General features: G+C 38.1%; 1 protein-coding gene across 1 annotated transcript in view; it reads left to right on the forward strand.

Moving 5' to 3' along the window:
• The window catches only part of ctu2 (cytosolic thiouridylase subunit 2 homolog (S. pombe)), a 54,525-nt gene extending 37,913 nt beyond the window's left edge, over positions 1-16,612 (forward strand). The window contains exons 6-15 of the mRNA XM_063067061.1: positions 295-404; positions 518-879; positions 4,986-5,121; positions 6,420-6,551; positions 7,440-7,531; positions 7,959-8,059; positions 8,345-8,516; positions 9,459-9,525; positions 14,313-14,371; positions 15,633-16,612. Of these exons, the coding sequence (XP_062923131.1) occupies positions 295-404; positions 518-879; positions 4,986-5,121; positions 6,420-6,551; positions 7,440-7,531; positions 7,959-8,059; positions 8,345-8,516; positions 9,459-9,525; positions 14,313-14,371; positions 15,633-15,705 (1,304 nt within the window). The 3' untranslated portion in view covers positions 15,706-16,612. The remainder of the gene's footprint in view (positions 1-294; positions 405-517; positions 880-4,985; positions 5,122-6,419; positions 6,552-7,439; positions 7,532-7,958; positions 8,060-8,344; positions 8,517-9,458; positions 9,526-14,312; positions 14,372-15,632) is intronic.
• The last annotated feature ends 4,265 nt before the right edge of the window (positions 16,613-20,877 follow it).

Raw genomic sequence — 20,877 nt, forward strand, 5'->3', positions numbered from 1 at the left:
TAAAACAATAAAACATGAAAACTTCCAAGAGGGAGGGGTGAATACTTTTTATAGGCACAATACATGTACCTTTACATACCTTGATATCTTGGTTTTAATTTTTTTTCTTCATTCCCTTGTATTTACTGTCCCATTATCTTTTATTGTCTATTTGCTATTTATTGAGACTGTGATGCATGGTGGCAGAGACAGTTAGTGTTGTCAAAGTTAGAGTAATTAAGGCATATTTCAAATGTAGAGCGAAAACCCTCCAGTTTCACAGAATATTTTTGTCGTCTCTTTTCCTCCCTACAGAGGGAGCTGTATGCGGAAGGAGCCTAGAGGAAAGACGGGAAACTTTATCACAACTGGAATGTATGTTCCAGGCTTCAGGATTTCCTTACCATATAGTTTATTTAGAAGAGGTACTCTTATTGAGTTATCCTAAACATTATTGTAAAGGTTTTGCAATAGTCATTCAGTTGTTTAAAATTACCATTTGAAAATATCTAAACGAGTTGATTGCTTGGTTCTACAGGTGTTCAAGTTGCCAAATTCCATGCTGCACAGTGTTTCCAACAGTCCAGCAAGCCATGGTGAAAACTACAAAGAGGCTGTCGATGGTTTCCTACAAAAACAGCGAGAGATCCTGGTTCATGCAAAGCAAGAGTCTACAGCTGAGCAATTGAATATCACGCATTCAGAAGATCAAGTTCAAACAAAACTGGCTCAGCTAGGTATTGGTGATGTATTTACTGAAGAGAATTCTGGGAGCATCTCATCAGAAAGTTCCACCAGTGGGAAATGGCAGTTTACTTCAGCACAAACAGAAGCAGTAAAGGAACTGTTTAGTTCAATAAAGACTCTGACAGCTAAAGAGGAATTACTGCAAACGTTACGGTAAAAAAATTCTGAATGTTTCAGAGTATATTTTTACTTATGCTTATTAATGGACTTTGATTTGCCGCTGTAGTCTCCCTCAAAGTGATATTTACACCTGCTTCTACTAAAGGTTCACACTGGGGGGCAGTTTACAGGGGCCATTAACCCACCAATCTGTACATTCTAGAGAAATGTTAGACGAGCATCCACGAGAAACAAAGAATGTATAAGCTCCACACAGAGAGCTCCTGAGGTCAGGATTGAACCAGAGATACTGGATCTGTGAGGCAGTGGATCTAATCACTGGGACGGACATCCCATACCTTTCCTCTCTAACCACAACCCTCTTCTTTCAGGAGCAGCAAAATTCACTTTATTAATATCACTTTAAACAGGTAGATTCTATGCACTGCAGAAATACAATTCGTTCTGTTTTACTTTTCCTGGTTTGTTTCACTGCCGTATAGACTGTGCTGTGTCTTTGCAGTGCAGTTGTTTATTTTCAATTTCTTTTTTAGCAAATACATGTTCGACTTCCTTTTAAGTTTGTTTACGAAGTTGGCTTTAAACGGTTATTCAGACAGACTGTTCAAATCCTAATAATGGAATGGAAAATTATATTTTCAGCTCTTCAACCTTTGCCAATGATTTTAACCTACCCCTTTTTGTCATTAGTCTTTTAAATCTCTCATTATCTTAAACTATTATTAGATCATGTTTTCAACTTCAGTTCTGGAAAAAATCCTATATTTTTTACCTCATCTTCATAACTAATTTCCTACCAAATGCAATAAGCATATACAACAGTTCATCTCTGTGCAACAGGAGAAAACACATCACAATACAATAATCTGTTTTATTATTTTGTACATTAGATTAGATTAAACTTTATTGTTATGTGCCGAGTACAGATATAAAGCCAATGAAATGCAGTTAGCATCTAACCAGAAATGCAAAGAATAGTGTTATTGCACATTGGTAAGTTATTATTGTGTAATTTATTATTCTGTACTTTATCATTAATTAAGTCTGCACACTGCTAAGTGTGTTTTTAAATGTTGCTGTAACAAAAGAATTTCCCACTCGAGATCAATGAAGTAGTTAGAATTATTATTAATAACTGAAATATGTCACTTTTGATGAGAAGTTTTCCCCATACCCTTTCTAAGTCCCCTTGTTCTAAAGCTAAGTTTCCTTGCTCGACGTTGCCTAAGTGACAGAGTCCAGACAGTTGAATGTTAATCAACATGGTTATTAACTGCCAAGCACAATCCTTGTGTTATCTGTTGTTCATTTCAAATCTGTCTTCAAACAAGATTGCTTCTTAAAATATTATTTTACAGCTGTATGAGCAAGCACAAATTTTATATACAGTGGATTCTGGTTAGTTGGGCCATTGGTTAATTGGGGTAGCCGTTCATTTGGGATAATGCTTAAAAAAACAAAAACTAATCAAGAAAATAGCCAGGATTCCCTTTGTTTATTCGGGACAGGAGACTGTCACTGAACAGTTTCTAACTAGTGTCAGTTGCATGCACTTGTGTGGCCATTAGACAGTGCACCGTGCTTAGAGCAAAACAGTTTTTAAATAGCGTAAGTTGTGTGTGCTTGTGTTATATTATCCATTTGGGCTTCTGGACCCTGATTCAAAAAGCAGTGATTCTTAATATTTCTGTTTTATTTGTTTTCACTTTAAAAAATTTCAGAGCCTTTCCAAGATGCCATAAAAAGATTTTTGACAGTAGCCAAAAAAATTATCCTACTGGACCAAATTAAAAGCTGTTCGCCTAACAGCTCTATCTTCAGCTGGCAGAGATAATAGTAATTTGCTCTGCATTTCAGTTAAGCATTAGTTTAACATGTCAAGGTGGTGCCAGTGAGCACCAGTTTCTCGGGCAACATCTTCCAGATACATAGACATAAAACATAGAAATTTACAGCACATTACAGGCCCCTTGGCCCACAATAGTGTGCCGACCATATAACCTACTCTAGAGACTGCCTAGAATTTCCCTAGTGCATAGCCTTCTATTTTTCTAAGCTCCATGTACCTATCTAAGAGGCTCTTAAAAGACTATTGTATCTGCTTCTGCCACCGCTGCCAGCAGTGCATTCCATGCATCCACCACCCACCACCCTCTGTGTTTAAGAACTTGTGCCTGACATCCCCACGGTACCCATTTCCAAGCACCTCAAAACTATGCCCCCTCGTGTTAGCCATTTCAGCCCTAGAAAAAACCCTCTGGCTATCCACACGATCAATGCCCCTCATCATCTTATACACCTTGATCGGGTCACCTTTCAGCCTCCGTCGCTCCAAGGAGAAATGACCAAGTACACTCAACCTATTCACAAAAGGTACGCCCCCAATCCAGGCAACATCCTTGTAAATCTCCTCTGCACTCCCTCTATAGTATCGATATCCTTCCTGTATTGAGGTGACCAGAACAGAACACAGTACTCCGTGGAGTCTGACCAAGATCTTATGCAGCTGTAACATTAGCTCGTGGCCCTTGAACTCAATCCCATGGTTGTTGAATGCCAACACACCATACGCCTTCTTAACGACTCTGTCAACCTGCGCATGAGTGTCCTATTGACATGGACCTCCAAGATCCCTCTGATCCTCTACACTGCCAAGAGTCTTACCATTTATATTATATTCTCTCTTCAAATTGGACCTACCAAAATGAAACACTTCACACTTATCTGGGTTGAAGTCCATCTGCCACTTCTCAACCCAGTTCTGCATCCTATTGATGTCCTGCTGTAACCTCTGGCAACCCTCCAGACTATCCACTACACCCCCAACCTTTGTCTCATCAGCAAACTTACTAACCCATCCTTCTACTCCTTCATCTAGGTCATTTATAAAAATCACAAAGAGGTGGGGGTCCCAGAACAGATCCCTACAGAACACCACTGGTCACTGACCTCCATGCAGATACGAACCATCTACAACCACCCTTTGTCTTCTGTGGGCAAACCAATTCTGGATCCACAAGGCAAAGTCTCCTTCGTTCCCATGCCTCCTTACTTTCTGAAGGAGTCTAGCATGGGGAACCTTAGCAAATGCCTTACTGAAATCTATATACACTACATCCGCTGCTCTACCTTCATCAATGTGTTCTGTTACATCCTTAAAGAATTTAATCAGGCTCATAAGACACAGTGTGCCCTTGACAAAGCTATGCTGACTATCCCTAATCAGTTTATGTTTCTCCAAATGCTTATAAATCCTGCCTCTCGGGATCTTCAACACTTGTCCACCACTGAAGTCAGATTTGCTGGTCTGTATTTTCCTGGGTTATCTCTACTCCCTTTCTTGAACAAGGGAACAACAGTAGTCAATCATTTAATTTTTTTTACATCTTCTACTTATTCTTTTTATCTTAATTTTGTTTTTGAAACTGTTGGAACCTGTGACTTACAGTCTTTAGTGCGATCAAGTAAGCTAGCGCTCTGCTGTCCCCAAGAAAACTCCAGAAATGTGTTTGTGTTGCTTCCCTCAAATGTTATCAAAATTCTTAAATTTATGGATTGGACTATAGTCCAAACTAACTTTAGTTCATCTTGGCCTCTTTCAATTCTACGTTATTTTCCCCCATTCTCTCAGCCTGCCAATTGGCAGGCTGGGAATTTGGGGTTAGATGTTCTGATCTGTTTGTTTTTGTGTGAGGGAGGGGTTGAAGGGCTTAGAGGTTTGTGAGTTTTTGTTTCTCTTTCTTTTCATGTGGGGGGATTACAACTAGAGGGCAAGGGGGATTAATATCTTTCTTTCAATTACTTCTATGGTTTACTCTATTTTATGGCTATCTGGAGAAGACAAATCTTACAGTTGTGTTCTGCATACATACTTTGATAATAAAAATGAACCTTTGAACCTTGCCTTTCTCTCTTTTATACCTTTTAAATATTTCTGTGAAACTTAAGCTAATTGGGGCAGCTGCTTAATTGGACCAATATGTTCTGGTCCTGATGTGTCCCAATTAACCAGAATCCACTGTATTACTAAACACATATTACTCAATGAAATTATGGCCGATCTCTTGTATATGTCAATAGTGCCTTGTCTTGTGATTGTGGATTATAAATTTCTGAAAGAAGCACACATTTCTCAACAGACATCATCTTCTTTTGTACACTGCGAGGATCAAAGGCTACACAAAAATAATGATGGGAGACAGCTGTACTCGATTGGCAGTGAAACTTCTGACTAATATTTCATTGGGACGCGGAGCATCACTTGCTATTGATACAGTAAGGAGTAAGCTACCTATAGGAAGTAAAAAAAAAACTTGGGTATACTTTTTTAAAAAGCCATTTGCATTAATTTTGAATTTCACTGTTCAATATACATTGGGAAAATTGCTGAGCATTGTAAATGAGGCCATTTGTTATTTACTCAATTAGTTATTTGTGCATTGGAGATTCTGAACTGCTTTTTTGGACTCTGCCTTATTAATGTATCCAAACCAAAGTAATGGTGGACTTGGAAAGAAGTAAATATGAATTGAGTATTTATTTTAATGAGACAATTGGGGTGGGGCATTGCAGGGAGAGTGAATGGTACTTGGTAATGATATTTAAAAACAAATGGCAATAAAACCTTAAGGCACAAGAGAAAGCTGTTTATTTCTGATTTGCCATTTCGTTGCTTTGGGAAATCCCATTCTTGTATCCCTGAAAAAATGATATCTTTGAAAAGAATAATTTGTAAGTTACTATTGAGTTATGAGACTTCTGGAAGGTGAGGTAGAGCGGGGTGTGGGGTTAGTGGTGATAACAGGATGTGATGCTATAACCTGCATAAATTAGCATTTATTAAAAAGCAAAACAGCAGATGCTAGAAACATACACGAGTTGAAAATGGACAGTGCTGGAAAATTATATAAAGCATTGGTTAGATCACAGCAGAGGTACTATTCCAGCACTGTGTTGGTATACATTGACATTTGATGGTCAGCAATGGGCATGCAGAGAGAAAAAAAACTTGTTTTCTGCAATGTGTAACTTTAAAATGCTCCACAGCTAAGGCTGCATCTGAGGAGAGGAAAAACACAATTGTTATTGACACAAACACACTTCAGCTTAGAGTGTTTACATAAAGCAATTTTTATTGCTTAAAATCATAAAAATGTTTTTAAATGGTTAATTTAAGATCACATTTGTATCCCAAATTTGAATACTGCGTTTAATTTATGAATTTTTTTAATATAACCTAGAGCACTGTTAGAGGCGATAAGGTTGCAGATACTGGAACCTGGAGCAAAAGGCAAACTGAGGGATGAACTCTTAAAGGCTACCTCTGCTCAAAATATCAAAAGTTCCTCTCCCTCACAAATACTATTCAACCCAATGAGTTCCTCCAGCAGTAGATTTTCCAGATTCTTGTCCTCAAGTTACCGTATTTGTTTTAAGTTAGGCTGGGGGTTTTTAGTTATGTGCTTCATCTAGCGTTGCAAGCTTTTCTTAAAACAGGAAAAGCTTCAGTGATATTCAGATGCAGTTTTTACTGTTAAGTATTGCATTTCAGTGTAATTTCTTTCCACATACAGGGCTTCTCAGATAATCGTTATGGAGACATCATGATTATACGGCCAATGAGGGAATATTCATCTAAAGAAATTGCTTTCTACAATAAGCTTTTTGATGTTCCAAATGTCTTTACCCCAGCATTGGATACAAAGGTAAGATAATTCATTGCATTTAAAGGCTGAAGTATCCTGTCTGGAAATTAAAACTATAAAGTATCAGCACACTTCAAAGTAAGAGCTGTACATTGTCTAATAATTTTTTGTACTGAAAACTATGTTTGGTATAATTATATGACATGCTAGGGAAAAAAGTCCTTTTGTTTCATCTGCTCTGCATGAAGCTTGAAGTAATGTCAGTGATAAGTGACATAGGTTCTTGTGTACAAAAATCTTAGTATGTAGGATTTTGACAAGTCTCAATGAATAGTCATACAGCTCAAGAACAGGCCTTGTGGCCCAACAGGTTAATGCTGACCATGATTCTCATTCACTTGTGTTTGGTTCATATCCCTCTAAACCTTTCCTTGTAATTGTTCAGTCCCTTTTAAAAGTCCTTGATGTACCTGCCTCATCCACTTCCAGCAGCTCATTCCATGTACTGATTACCCTTTAGTTAAAAATGTTGCCCCATCTATGCCCTCTAGTTCTTGATTCCCCAACCCTGGGGAATAAAAAAGACTACCTACTCACCCTGTGACCTTCATGATTTTATACCTTCATGATTATCCCTCATTCTCCTCTGCACCAATGACCAATCTGCTCAACTCAACTTCTTCCATCCCAGCAACTTAGTTTTCTTTTACTACATCCGTTATCCTTGTATGTCGTTGATAGCAACCATCTATCAACAGTTTAATTGAAAAACTAAACTAAATACTTGGAAGTACACATGGATGCCAGTGACTTTGAATATAACTTTACCCAAAACTATTTGAAACTTTATGAAATTTGGAATTTCATTCCAACTAGTTCAGTAAGATGGCACCGAATAAAAAGGTCATTGTTCTAAGCAACTTGAAAAACTCGGCTACTGTATTACAGGCCAGTGATAAAGCTAGCATCCATCGATTGACTGAGAGTTTCGTAAACAAGTTGCAGACCGATTTCCCATCCACTGTGAGTACTGTTTACAGGTAAGGATTGTGCTGCTTTTCAGCCTTTGTAAGTGTTTTCACAAATAATGTTAAGTACATCGCAAAAACATGGAACAATGTGAATATTGCTTTTAAACCATAGTTTTATATAACAACACCTTCATTCCCCTCAGACTTTTTCCCTGTTTTACTCCCAGTTGCAGCTTATGGAAATGTTAATTAAAAGCCAAGAGATGCACAAGAACAGTATATTAGAGATTCTCCTTGCAAAATGTTCCTTCCTAAGCATGCCTTATCTTCTTGTCTAATAACATGGTTCAATTAAGAGAGGGTTTGAACATAGCTTAAGATTGAAAAAATTTGTAATTTTTAGTGGGTTTGCAAATCCATTGTAGAAACAGGTAAAATGGGGGTTAGAGAGCAAAATAGATTGCAGTAATCTGTTGTTAGCCATTTTTTCTTGTAGGACCAGTGAGAAGTTGAATACAGTTTGCTCTGATTTGAACAATGATGCTGAACAGCCAGAGAAATGCTTACTGTGTCTTTGTGCAATGAACAGTAAAATAGGTAAGTTATAAATGTTGAAAGGTGTCCTTTTCATTGCTTTACGAGGATGTTTTAGTCAGTGTTAAAAGCCCCAGTTATTTTCTGGTTAGTTTAAATTTTCCTAACTTTTTAAAAATTTTTTAAAAAGATTTTTGATTTGCCTGGAAAATATGCAAAAGGCAAATGGCAATCACATATAAAAGACATAGAATCTGGATAATTGTTGAAATTGCATGTGCCTTGCATCTAAGAAAAGATATTTAAAGTTCATATGTTCTTAAAAGCATAATTGTGTGTTCTCTCAAGAGGAAGCCTCGGCTTTTCACGCTACTCTTATATCAGAAAAATTATCACTGAAGCGGCTTCCTGATCAGGTGCCAAAGGCCACTGAGCAATCTTGCTGTGGTAATGATGGAGAAGATGACAAAGGAAAATGCTGTGGCATGCAGTCAGAATCAGCGTGCTACTCAACAAGCTGGTAGGTGTTAACAAGCAAGTAAATGTTTTCAGATGGATAAAAAAGGATAGAAATCTGCCACACCTGTTCCATTATCCATTTGATTTTAATCCATAGCCAAGTGGAAAATAATTCATTCTTTGAATTTACCAGAACTCTGATTTACTGAGAATGTGGTTAATAGGAAAATGATACAATCTAGTTCTTTAAATAAATGTAATTCCAATATCATAGAGCATTAACATTTGAAAACTAAATAATCTATTTTAAACTCAGAAGCTGTTGTCATTGACTCTTGCCACTAATTTCTTTCTGTAGCTGTAGTTTCCATCTGTGTTACTGGGACTGAATCCAGCTCTTGGGAACTTCATGCTGAGCTTCCAACCCATTGCTTCAGATGTCAAGACTCCCAGTTTACACCCATGTACTACCTACCGCCTGATTTAGATCATTGAGTTTTTATTATCCCCAGATTAAACCATTTCATACTAGCTATGCCGCTTAACACCCTCTAAAGAAATTTATCCAAGTCACAGCTGCTTGTATCCTAACCTTGCGGATTGTGCTGAACCATGATACCTTTAATCCAATACTAGTTCCTTATCAACTCATACCTCATTGTTCATTGCTGTGTCCATGCTCATTGTTGTGTCCAGTTGTGAAGATTGTGGCCTCAATTTTAACCACCCCTTTCTTCCTCTTACCCCTAATCATCAAGAACTGTTACTCCATTTCTGATCTCTTACTTATCCCAGTTACTTTGGCCCTTCTACTGGCAGCTATGTCTTTAAGCAAATAGGCTCTGAAAGATTACTGTCTAAAAGGCAATGCTTTTTCGGTACAGTGTCGGCTTATACACTTTCCTAGAGCAGCTTTGTAAAAGATGTTTTACGTTTTTTGTTCATGCAATAGCAATTTGTCTTTAAAAGTTAATTACTGGTTAAAATTCATTTGTCATTTCAGTGGAAATAGAACTACTGATCTTCTCGCACTGCTTTGCTACAGCTGTAGGCTAACTATCAAAGATATGGTGAGTCATCGTTAAAAAAAAATCCGATTTCCCAATTCTGCGGTTGTTCAAGAGATGTTTATTTAATACATTTAAAACAAAAAATTAATAAGTTCTCCATCAGATCAGATAGAATCAGTCTTAAGTATTAACTGTGTCTCATTCTATGAAGAGTGAAAGGGTTAATACTTTAGATCAATTGTGATAATATTTCTAACTTTAAAATAAGCTCTGATTTAATGGCTTGATAAACATTGTTTCTGTTTAAGGTATCAAATTTGATTCAAAAGCATGTAATTGTAGGATCCAACAACACACGTGCATTAATTCCATATTTTGCCTATAAACTGTCTATCATTACTTAAAATATTGAACAGTACAGCACAGGAATAGGCACTTTGGCCCATGATGTGACTGCTATGCATCATGCCAATATAAATTGCACGTCTGACTGTGCATAGTCAATATCCTTCTATTCCTTGCCTTTTCGTGTATCTGTCTACATGCCTTGTAACTATTGCTCTTGAATCTGCTTCTACCTCTTCCCTTTGCAGTGCATTTCAGGCACTGACCAATTTCCACTTAAAATAAAAATGTGACTAGTAAATCGCCTTTAAACCATCCCCTATCACCTTAAAGCTGTGCCCTCTATTATCTGATGTTTCCACATAAGGATAAGGACTTCTATCTATTCCTTTCATAATTTTACCTGCTTGTCAGATCTCCCCTTTGCCTTTGATGTTCCAGAGAAAATGATGTTGGTCAAACTACTCTACAGTTCATACTTTCTAATCCAGGTAACATGCTGGTGGAACTGTTCTGTAACCTCTCAGCCTCCACATGCTGCCTATAATGTAGCAATCAGAACTGTACACAGTACTCCAAATAGTGCCCAAAATTTTATACTGATGCAACATGACTCCAACGAATGCAACACATGAAATGCTGGAAGAACTCAGTGGATCAGGCAGCATCTATGCTGGAAAGTGGACAGTTACCATTTCTGGTTGCAACCCTAGACCCTTCAGTTGGGACTGAAAAGAAAGAGGGCACCGTCTTCCAGCCCACTTGCCTGTCTCACGTGGATTCACCTATCACCTGCCATCTCGTGCTCTACCCTCTTCCCCCCGAGATGATTTCTGTATTGCCTGCACACTAATCAGCCCATCTACATTTTCAGATTAAGAGTCTTGTATAACACCATGTTCATATACCTCAGTTAGAATAATATTCCTCTACCTCTATCATATCTAATTAGTTGAAGTAAGTGTGTGTATCTGTCCAGATCGCTCATCATTCACTCACCTAAATTAATGCAGGAAATTTGGATTAGTGTTGATAGACATAATGGTCAGCACATATACAGTGGGCTAAATGTCCATTTCTTTGCTATACAACTGACTCAATAAAAGACAACTGTCATAGTGCAGAGTTAAACAATAAAAGTTTTGCAAAGTTTTTCAAATACTTTCCAGTAGGCTGCAAATTGCATCTTTTGAGCCCCAATCATATAACTGTATTAGCAAGTTTAGTGTTTATGCACTTATGGAAGTAAGAGGGTGTACTTCTTCAATAGCAGAAGGAGTTGGTTGACAAGGATACATGCAAGCTCTTTGCTTCTTGATGACAGGAGGGATATGCCTGTGTAATTGCCACAATCTGCTTTGTCTCCCTTCTTGAAAATGGTCACTATCAGAACATCCCAGAGCTCTGAGGGCAGTTGTTCCTTTTCCCAAACCTTCTGGAGCAGGGCACGTAGGAGTGTTGGTCCTCCTTCCTGAAGGATCTTTGCTGGGATCCCGTCAGGACCAGCGGCTTTGTTGCTTTTCAGGCTCCTGAAGGCTTCATGGATCTTCTTCCTACCGGGAAGATCCCGTGTGTCTTCTCTCACAGGTCTTTGGAGACCTTGCTTAGTAACCTCTGGTTCAGTAGTGCTGTTGTAGTTAAGAAGTTGATTGCAGGGGGCTTAATCTGTAGTAATCTGAACCGTACAAAATGCTGGAGGAGCTCAGCAGGCCAGGCATCTATGGAAAGGAATAAACAGTCAACGTTTCGGGCTAAAACCTCATGAAGGATTTTGGCCTGAAACGTCAACTATTTATTCCTTTGCATTGATGCCTGGCCTGCTGAGTTCCTCCAGCATTTTGTGCATGTTGCTTTGGATTTCCAGCATCTGCAGGTTTTCTCGTGTTTGTGAACCCGAACCATACACAGTTTTAGGTGGCACTGAAGAAGCTTCATGTCACCAGAGGTATTTGAAGTATTCCCTGAAATCAGTGTGGTTTCCACCATCTAGAGGCACTACACACATTATCTTCACAGCATGCTAATTATAGGAAAATGCTGTGAAGAAAGGGAACACTTGTACTTGGCCTTCATAAATTTGACAAAAGCATTTGATACAGTGGACTGTCAAGCTCTCTGACATATTATCAGGACATGGCTGCCCTGACAAGGACTTTATACCAACACGCAATAGTGTCAGTATTTCTGTCAACCACAGTACTCAACGAGTTTAACAGGACTGTATCATTGCACCTCCCTAGTTGCAATCTTTATTCCTGCCACATTTCACCTGATTGGCCAAGACCCAAGACCTGTCACAAGAAATCCCCACTCATGTCTAGAATGTACAACAAGCTTTTCAACCTCAACCATTTCAAGGCCAAGAACGAGGGTCAGCACCACCACTATAAAGGAGCTTCAGTATGTGGATGATACCACCACCATGGATCACTCTGAAGACCTCCAATGTATCCTGAATAAATAGGGCTCTGTTTCTTGTCTTCTTTTAATATTCAGAACACAGGTCCTATATCAGCCACTGCCCAACCAGCCATTTATCCAGTCCTCCATAACAGACAATGATAACGCCCTTGAAAAAGTAGACCACTTCCCTACCTTGGCAGCATTCTCTCCTCAGAAGCAGACATCAACTCTGAAATCAACCACCGCCTGAGTAATGCAGATGAAACACTTCAAAGATAACATTAAAATCTGCCTGAAGAAATACAACATTACATCTAATAAACTGGGGCGACATTGCATTCAAATGTTACACCTGAAGGAAATCTGTTCAAGAGGAGCTGTGCTGCATGACAGTGATTTCTGCTGTGCTGCAGAGAACAAACAGCAATTGTAAACGATGAGACTGACAATCAAAAGACCCAACCACTAACCAGAGTCATCAGAAATAAGTAGCCCAGGAGATTATAGACCAGTGAGTCTTACTTCAGTGGCTGGTAAACTGATGGAGAAGATCCTGAGAGGCAGGATTTATGAACATTTGGAGAGGCATAATGTGATTAGGAATAGTCAGCATGGTTTTGTCAAAGGCAGGTCATGTCTTAAGAGCCAGATTGGATTTTTTGAGGATGTGACTAAACACATTGTTGAGGGTAGGTGTAGTGTATATAGATTTCAGCAGAACATTTGATAAGGTATCCCATGCAAGGGTTATTGAGGAAGTAAGGAGGCATGGGACATTGCTTTGTGGATCCAGAACTAGCTTGCCCACAGAAGACGAAGAGTGCTAGTAGACGGTTCATATTCTGCATGGAGGTTGGTCACCAGTGGTGTGCCTCAGGGATCTGTTCTGGGACCTCTACTTTTGGTGATTTTTATAAATGACTTGGATGAGGAAGTGGAGGGTTAGTAAATTTGCTGATGACACAAAGGTTGGAAAGGTTGGGGATGTTGTGGATAGTGTGGAGGGCTGTCAGAGGTTACAGCAGGACATCGATAGGATGCAAAACCGGGCTGAGAAGTGGCGGATGGAGTTCAACCCACAAGTGTGAGGTGGTTCATTTTGGTAGGATAAATATGATGGCAGAATATAGTATTAAAGCTAAGACACTTGGCAGTGTGGAGAATCAGAGGGATATTGGGGTCCGAGTCTATAGGACACTCAAACGTTGTCCACGTTGTCTCTGTGATTAAGAAGGCATATGGTGCATTGGCTTTCATCAATCATGGGATTGAACTTGAGCTGAGAGGTAATGTTGCAGCTATATAGGACCCTGGTCAGACTCCACTTGGAGTACTGTGCTCAGTTCTGGTCGCCTTACTACAGGAAGAATGTGGAAACCATAGAAAGGGTACAGAGGAGATTTACAAGGATGTTGCCTGGATTGGGGAGCATGCCTTATGAGAATAGGTTGAGTGAACTCAGCCTTTTTTCCTGGAGTAATGGAGGATGAGAGGTGACCTGATGGGAGGTGTATAAGATGCTGAGAGATATTGATTGTGTCGATAGTCAAAGGTTTTTTCCCAGGGCTGAAATGGCTAGCTTGAGAGGGCACAGTTTTAAGGTGCTTGGAAGTAGGTACAGAGGAGATGTCAGGAGTAAGTTTTTTTGTGTAGAAAGTAGTGAGTACATGGAAAGTGCATGGTGGAGGCGGATACGATAGGGTCTTTTAAGAGGCTCCTGGATGGGTACATGGAGCTTAGAAAAATAGAGGGCTATGGGTAACCCTAGATAATTTCTAAGGTAAGGACATGTTGGGCTGAAAGGCCTGTATTGTGCTGTAGGTTTTCAATGTTTCTAATATGTGGATCCCAGATCGGCCTTTACAGCCATCTGAGGACCCACCAATAGACAACCCCTTAGGCAAACATCATACTCGACTCAAGTGATCGCACTACTATTATCACAGAAGACATGAAAATCAGAATATAATATCGGTTATTATGTTATAGAAAAACCATATCATAACTCTTATTCTCTTCCACAACTGCAAGAAGTTCCCCTCTTACATTTGGGCCAGCAGTATAGTAATGATTGTTTTCATTTGGCTGTTCATTTCTAGGTGTCACTGGATCTCTTACCACAATACGTCCTCTCTGAAGCAGAGCGCAGAAAACGCAGGTGAATTTACACTTACTGAATTAAGATGAAGTATAAATTTAAATAAATTGCTAGGCTGTATATAAAGTAAAATTTTGGTTGAATTAATGAGCTTTTATGTGTATAATTTATCTTGGCCCTCAGCAGTAGAAACTAATCTTATTCTAATTAATGCTCAATCTTTGCTTTCTGTACACACCATGTCTATAGTACAAGAGTTGGAGGTTTGCTCGCAACCTCCAACAATGTCAATTCACTATTGCAGATAACTTTGTTCCTCACCACAATTGCAATATTGAAAGGAAGTTAGCATTCGTTCACTAGCAGAGCCAAGGGCAGCTCTTGTAAATAAATCCTGTGGCTCCCTAAAAAAAGTGATGCGTGATCTTGCACATTTCCAAAAATCTAGTAATGTAACATTGTCAAAGGCACAGGACAAAGTTTAAAAACTTTCACCCTACCAGTTTTTCAGCACTTGATAAATTTCCATTACGTCTTTTGTAAATCACTAAAAAGAATAAACAGTGAAAGGTCAACCTGTAGATTTAAAGTGCAATCTAAAATACCATGCCTTAAAAATCCACCCAAAATCAGATCAGTAACTGTGCTTTGGAACTTTAGCGGTAATTTTAATACCACTATTAAAACAATGAAGGAGCAAAACTGAGGCATAATTAAGAGAACTTGGTTACCTCATTTAGTATCAAAAATACAACAGGGATAGAGGATTTCTAACTACTGATTCATTGGCAATATTGAGAAAGTCAAGCATTTGCAATGTACCTATCTTAAAAACCAGATCAGAATCAGGTTTCATATCACAGGCACATGTAAAATTTGTTGTTAAGAGGCAACAGTACATTGCCATACATAATAACTATATTTTATACATCTATTGCAATTAAGTTAAATGAAATAAGTAGTGCAAAAAGAAAAAAAGTACTGAGGTAGTGTTCACGGGTTCACTGTCCTTTCAGAAATCAGATGGCTGAGGGGAAAAAGTTATTCCCGAATCATTGAGTGGGGGTCCTTAATCATGGATGCCACTTTTTTTGAGGCATCGCTCCTCAAAGATGTTCTGGATGCCGGGGACGATAGTGCCCATGATGGAGCTGACTGAGTTTACAACTTTCTGCAGCTTATTTCAATCCTGTGATTGAAAATTGGAGCTGATAACTAAATTTGGATTTAATGTTTATTCTCTCTTCAGCTGAACTCTTATATTGAGAGCTGCACCCAAAATGGAAACGGTAATTGACAAATCTGATGTGGTTTGTTTTAGAGCACAGGTGAAGGAACAGATCAAGGAGTTCCTGTTAACTCCCGAGAAGGAAACGGATGCTGCTAGCTCTTGACCAGTCTGCCTGGATTTGCCATATTGGAGATTATGTACTGACTATCCATGTAGCAGAAGCAAATGTGGTCTGAATAAATTATGAATTGCAACTTGCCTTGTCATTCTGGCACTTGGCGTTTAAATAGTTAGGTTTCCATGTTCAATCCTAGGAATTTATAGCAAGTACAATGCAGATTGTCTATGTATTACAACAATCACAACACTGATGTCTTAGTCTGATTTGTAATCATTGGTTTGTATACTTACTTTGTGCTGCTCTGTAAGTTGGCCTCAACATTAAAATGTCCCATTTGTAAATAAATTTGTTGAAATATTAAATTCTAAAACTGTTCCTACATATAGAGTGGTGAGATTTTCTATTGCATTACTTTTAAAGATGGTTATTTTTAAGGTTTACATTTGTTATTATCATTTTGATTAGAAATAGAGAACTGATTGGTTTAACCTACATTTCATTATAAAACAGCACTTTTACAGTGTCCAACTGAAATCAAAAGCAGGCATCTCTGCAGTGACTGACCCAAGTTCAGTCCTGGTCTCCAGTGCTGTGTGTGTGTGGAATTTGCATGTTTCCCCTGTATGCATGTAGAGCACCCTTTGGATGCTCTAGTTTCCTCTTACATCCCAGAAAATGTGGTTTGCTAGGTTAATGGGCCACCATAAATTGCCCATAGTGTGTCGATGAGTGATAGATGCAATTGGGGGGGGGGGTACTCAGAATTTATGGGTGCTTGATGGTCAAAATGGAAGGGTATTGTTTCTATGTTGTATCTTTCTATGTCAGGATTATTAAATACTGAATGGAAAATTTAAATAGTTGAAAGCAAATTATGGCAAATTTCAGAAATTGTATTTGACCTCAAACAGTACTCGAACCAGACATGCCATTTTTCTTCAAAGCTTGAATAAACTCCATTTACAAGCAATCTGTATCTCTATAATTTGGTTTTACTTATACTAGTTTTAGAAATTATACCCACTTTAAAATTCTGACTGAAGGTCTTTTTCTTTTGGAACAATATCTTTATTCTAGATGTTTTGCAATCTTATAAAAGTGGACATATCTCCCCTGCCCCCCAACAGTCAGTACTCATGCTTCTCATCTTCTGATCTGCTTCATCTGCATTTATGCGTGATTCAGAAGTTCGACCTAAAATCTTGACAATTCCTTCCTGCACCCGGAGATGTTGCTCAGCCTGCTGAGTCCCCCAAGATATTACTGCTCTGGATTTCAGCATTTGCAGTCTCTTGCTCTTGCCTTACATCTCACTTTATTCCCCCCACCTCTCTTTTGTAAACTGTAACTGTCCTACTTTTCCCACAGTTCAGACAGATCTTTGACTGAAATGTTAATTTTTTTTCTCTTTCCATAGATACTACTTGACTTTTGTAATTTTTCCCCAAGCCAGTCTACCCAGTATGAATTGAGAAGAAAAAGATGAGAAACATCTCCAGTTTTCTTTCTGCTGCACAAGGAAAAAAAGCCATATACCCCAACACCTTCCGCCCACCTTACAACACACAAATGCAAGGGATCACTAAATATTTGAAGAAACAAGTGATAGTTGGAAAAATATCAGTTCAAGAAAAAAGAACAAAATTGAATGGATAGATGTAACTTTTTGCATTTAACAGAAAAGATGCCACAAGCAATTAGTCACACTAGAAACTGGTGGCAGTCACACAGTAAACAAGGTCATAAATTGTGCAATGCACACTTTTTCTACTGTCAGCTTTTCAAGGAAACTACTTTCTCAGTTCATCCAAAAGTAAAAGCCCAGGAGCACCAGGGTCTGAGAACAAGTCAACAATTAGTGTACGTCTTGGATGCAGTATCCTCAACTCACATTTCAATGGGGAACATTAAGTTAGATAATTCAGTGGAGCTCCTTAGATTTCAAGCTGTTCATGCCCTGACTTGTGATCTCTTGACCAACACACATTGAGTGTACCACTCATAGTACAAGAATTGATTGGGCTAGGGCTAGGTGGATTCTGTATGACATTATGTCTCACCTCACCTATATTTTCCCGAAGTTCCAAACCAGACTACTACTACTAATAAAGGCAGAATAAATGCTGACTCACTTCTCCTCACCCCACCTCAAAAAACAGCTGCCACTGTTTGTTAGGAATGACAAAGGCCCTCTTTTTGCACATTAATCTGCGCCAAATTCCACAGTATTACTAATTCTGTTCAATTTCATTATTTCCTGTTAAGTTCCTGTCGAAATGCTTTGTAAGCTTTTTGCACAAATAAAGAGAATTCTTAAATTGCGGATTATTTGAATTACGTAATGCTGGAAAAGCTAAAAATAGCAAGTAAACCAAGTTTCACAAGGATTAGTTTTAAGACTTCAATAACAGAAGCTTCTAGAAATTATGATAACCTTTAAAGTCTGTTTGTCTAAACAGCATATATTAACAAAATTTGCATTGTCAACAAAATCTGTATTTTAGTAATATTTGCATTTTTAAACATCAGAGCCCAATGAAAGAGAGAGTTGTGTTTTAATTGTTATGGCACCTCTCCACCACACTCTCTACCAACCCCAGCTCACTCAAAGAATGGAGATCTCTTCATCGGCTTTTTTGTCCTCTTCCAGAGATCCCATTCTTAATCACCATTAGTCCCAGATGAAGATGAAGATAGAAATAGGTGAAGCGGGCTCCTCAATCTACATTTTGTAACTGTAGTGCTTTTTACATTTTATCAATATTTCCTGTGCAACTAATGCAGATAGCTGTACAGACACCAACTCTGGATTTCATAAATTATGATAGTAATGATACATGATAGTTCATTAAAAAAATCTTGACTACAACATAGATGTTAGAAAGACAGTAAGAAGCCTTTTAAAAACAAATTTGGCAAGTTCCAATCGACTCTTACCAATTTTTAATGGATGCACCATAGAAGCATCCTATTTGGTCGTGTAATGGCTTGATATGGCAACTGCACTGCATGTGACTACAGGAAACTACAGAGTTGTGAACACAACTCAACACATCATGGAAGCTAATCTCTCCTTCATGGATTGCTGTACTTCCTACTGCTTCAGTAAAGCAGCCAGCATAATCAAAGATCCCTCCCACCCTGGACATTTGCTCTTCTCTCCTCTTTCACTGGCTAGAAGATAGCAAGCGTGAAAGCTCGTACTACCAGCCTCATGGACAGTTTCTACCCTGCATTATAAGATCACTAATTGGTTCCCTAGTACAAGAAGATGGACTCTTGTCCTCACAATCTACCTCTTATGATCTGCACCTTATTGATTACCTGCACTGGACGCTAGCTGTTAAACTTTATTCTGCATTTTTATTGTTCTATCTTGATACACTGCTATGATCTGATCTGTATGATCAGTATACAAGAAAAACCGTTCATTGTATCATGGTACTTGTGACAATAGTAAACAAATTCCAATATGAAACATGGCATTTTAACTCTTAGATTTAACATGCAACTATATAAACCTTTATGAATAATAACTTAATAAATGCATATTCAGCATTATGGACACCAAATTTACTTTATCATAAAATAACTCAGGTCTGAATTCATAAGCATGACTAGGAACAGGTGCAGATTAACTTTGATCAGAAAGTTTGTGGAGCTCATGATGACTGCAATGACCATTTTTATACAAACTAATTAAACTGCAAGAGAGATAATTGCTCAGACTAAAAAGCTTGTCAAGTAAATTTTCAAAAATGCAATTCTGAAAGACAGGCAACATATTGGTTAAATTACTAGATTTGCATCCAAAGAAAACAGAATAAATCTGCAATTAAAAAATCTCAGTAACCCACTGTATTATTGCAGAACGATATCTGGTTCACCAATGTGCTTCAGGAGAAGGAATCTTCCAAGGTCTGGCCTATGTGCATCTCCAGATACAGCATTATACCTAACTATTTCCAAAAACTTAGCAAGCCTCTGTGTATAGAGGTCAATTCGGGATTGATAACGAATGCTGGTTTCATCAGCAATATCCACATCCATGAATGAATGAAAAAAAATATGAAAATTGGTTTTGTATTCACTATGAGAAATGTAATTTCATAGTTATAAAAGTGGTATGAATATTCTTTTCAAACATCTAAAATTCAATATTTAAAATTTAGTTCAGTAGATAGTGAAATGATGGCCACAAAAGTTTGTGACAATGTATTGATAACAGAAAAGTGAACACTGTAAGCTAGACAGGATTGAATCCCTAGCAAATTCTAAATGTCACAAATTTTCTGAGAGTAAATAGTTTATCTTTTTCACAAGAAGAAATATCATCTAACTAGTCATTAAGCTGATCTCATGGTGTAAGTAACTTGATTTAAGCTGAACTGCAAGACTTAGATACCAGCATTAAGCAGTTCATAAAATGTACCACCTAAAAACATTAGAGTGCCTGTTGAGACCCTACAGTCCTGAAGAAGAGTCTCAGCCCGAAACATCAACTGTTTATTCTTTTCCATTGGCCTGCATTTTGTGCGTGTGGCTTTTGATTTTCAGCATTGGAAGACTTTCTTGTGTTTGTAATTTAAAGTGTCTGCCTAATTCAATTCCTCCAATACAAATATTAGAGGGAACACTTTCAAAATATATCATCCCTTAAATATGTCAAAAAATTGATCAAGCTGAGTTGTTAAACAGACTAGTGATGAAATAAACCACACCACCAGAAACAATGTCATTTAATAAGTTATGGATACAACATTCCCAGTCCATTTTGTAATATTTCCTTTGATCAATTTTAGAGTTATTTTACAAAGCATATTCTGATAGTGTTCCCATTTGCAAGATTCTGACTTATGACATATCATTTTTGTCAATAAATTAAATGCATTAAAAGCTTATTTTAAATTCACCTCACTAGAAAGTACAAAACAACCAATAATTAATTGGCAGCATATTTTACACCCACTGATTATTCCTTTGTCATTTCCTGCAAACTGAGTGTAAATAATTAGCATATATAAAGACAATTACTTCCTCCACTGTGCAGTTGAGCCAACATGGATGTCACAAGCTTGGTTGCTGCTATTTTCCCCCAAGGTCCATCACTCTAACAACATCCACCATAGTATCTCTGTTTGAAAAGGGATGGACATACAGGTCTCCTGTATAAGCTGCCTTCACCTACTATCTTTGGTGGCCACCCACCACTTT

The sequence above is a fragment of the Mobula hypostoma genome, chromosome 14 (genome assembly GCF_963921235.1).
Source record: "Mobula hypostoma chromosome 14, sMobHyp1.1, whole genome shotgun sequence".
Lineage (NCBI taxonomy): Eukaryota > Metazoa > Chordata > Chondrichthyes > Myliobatiformes > Myliobatidae > Mobula > Mobula hypostoma.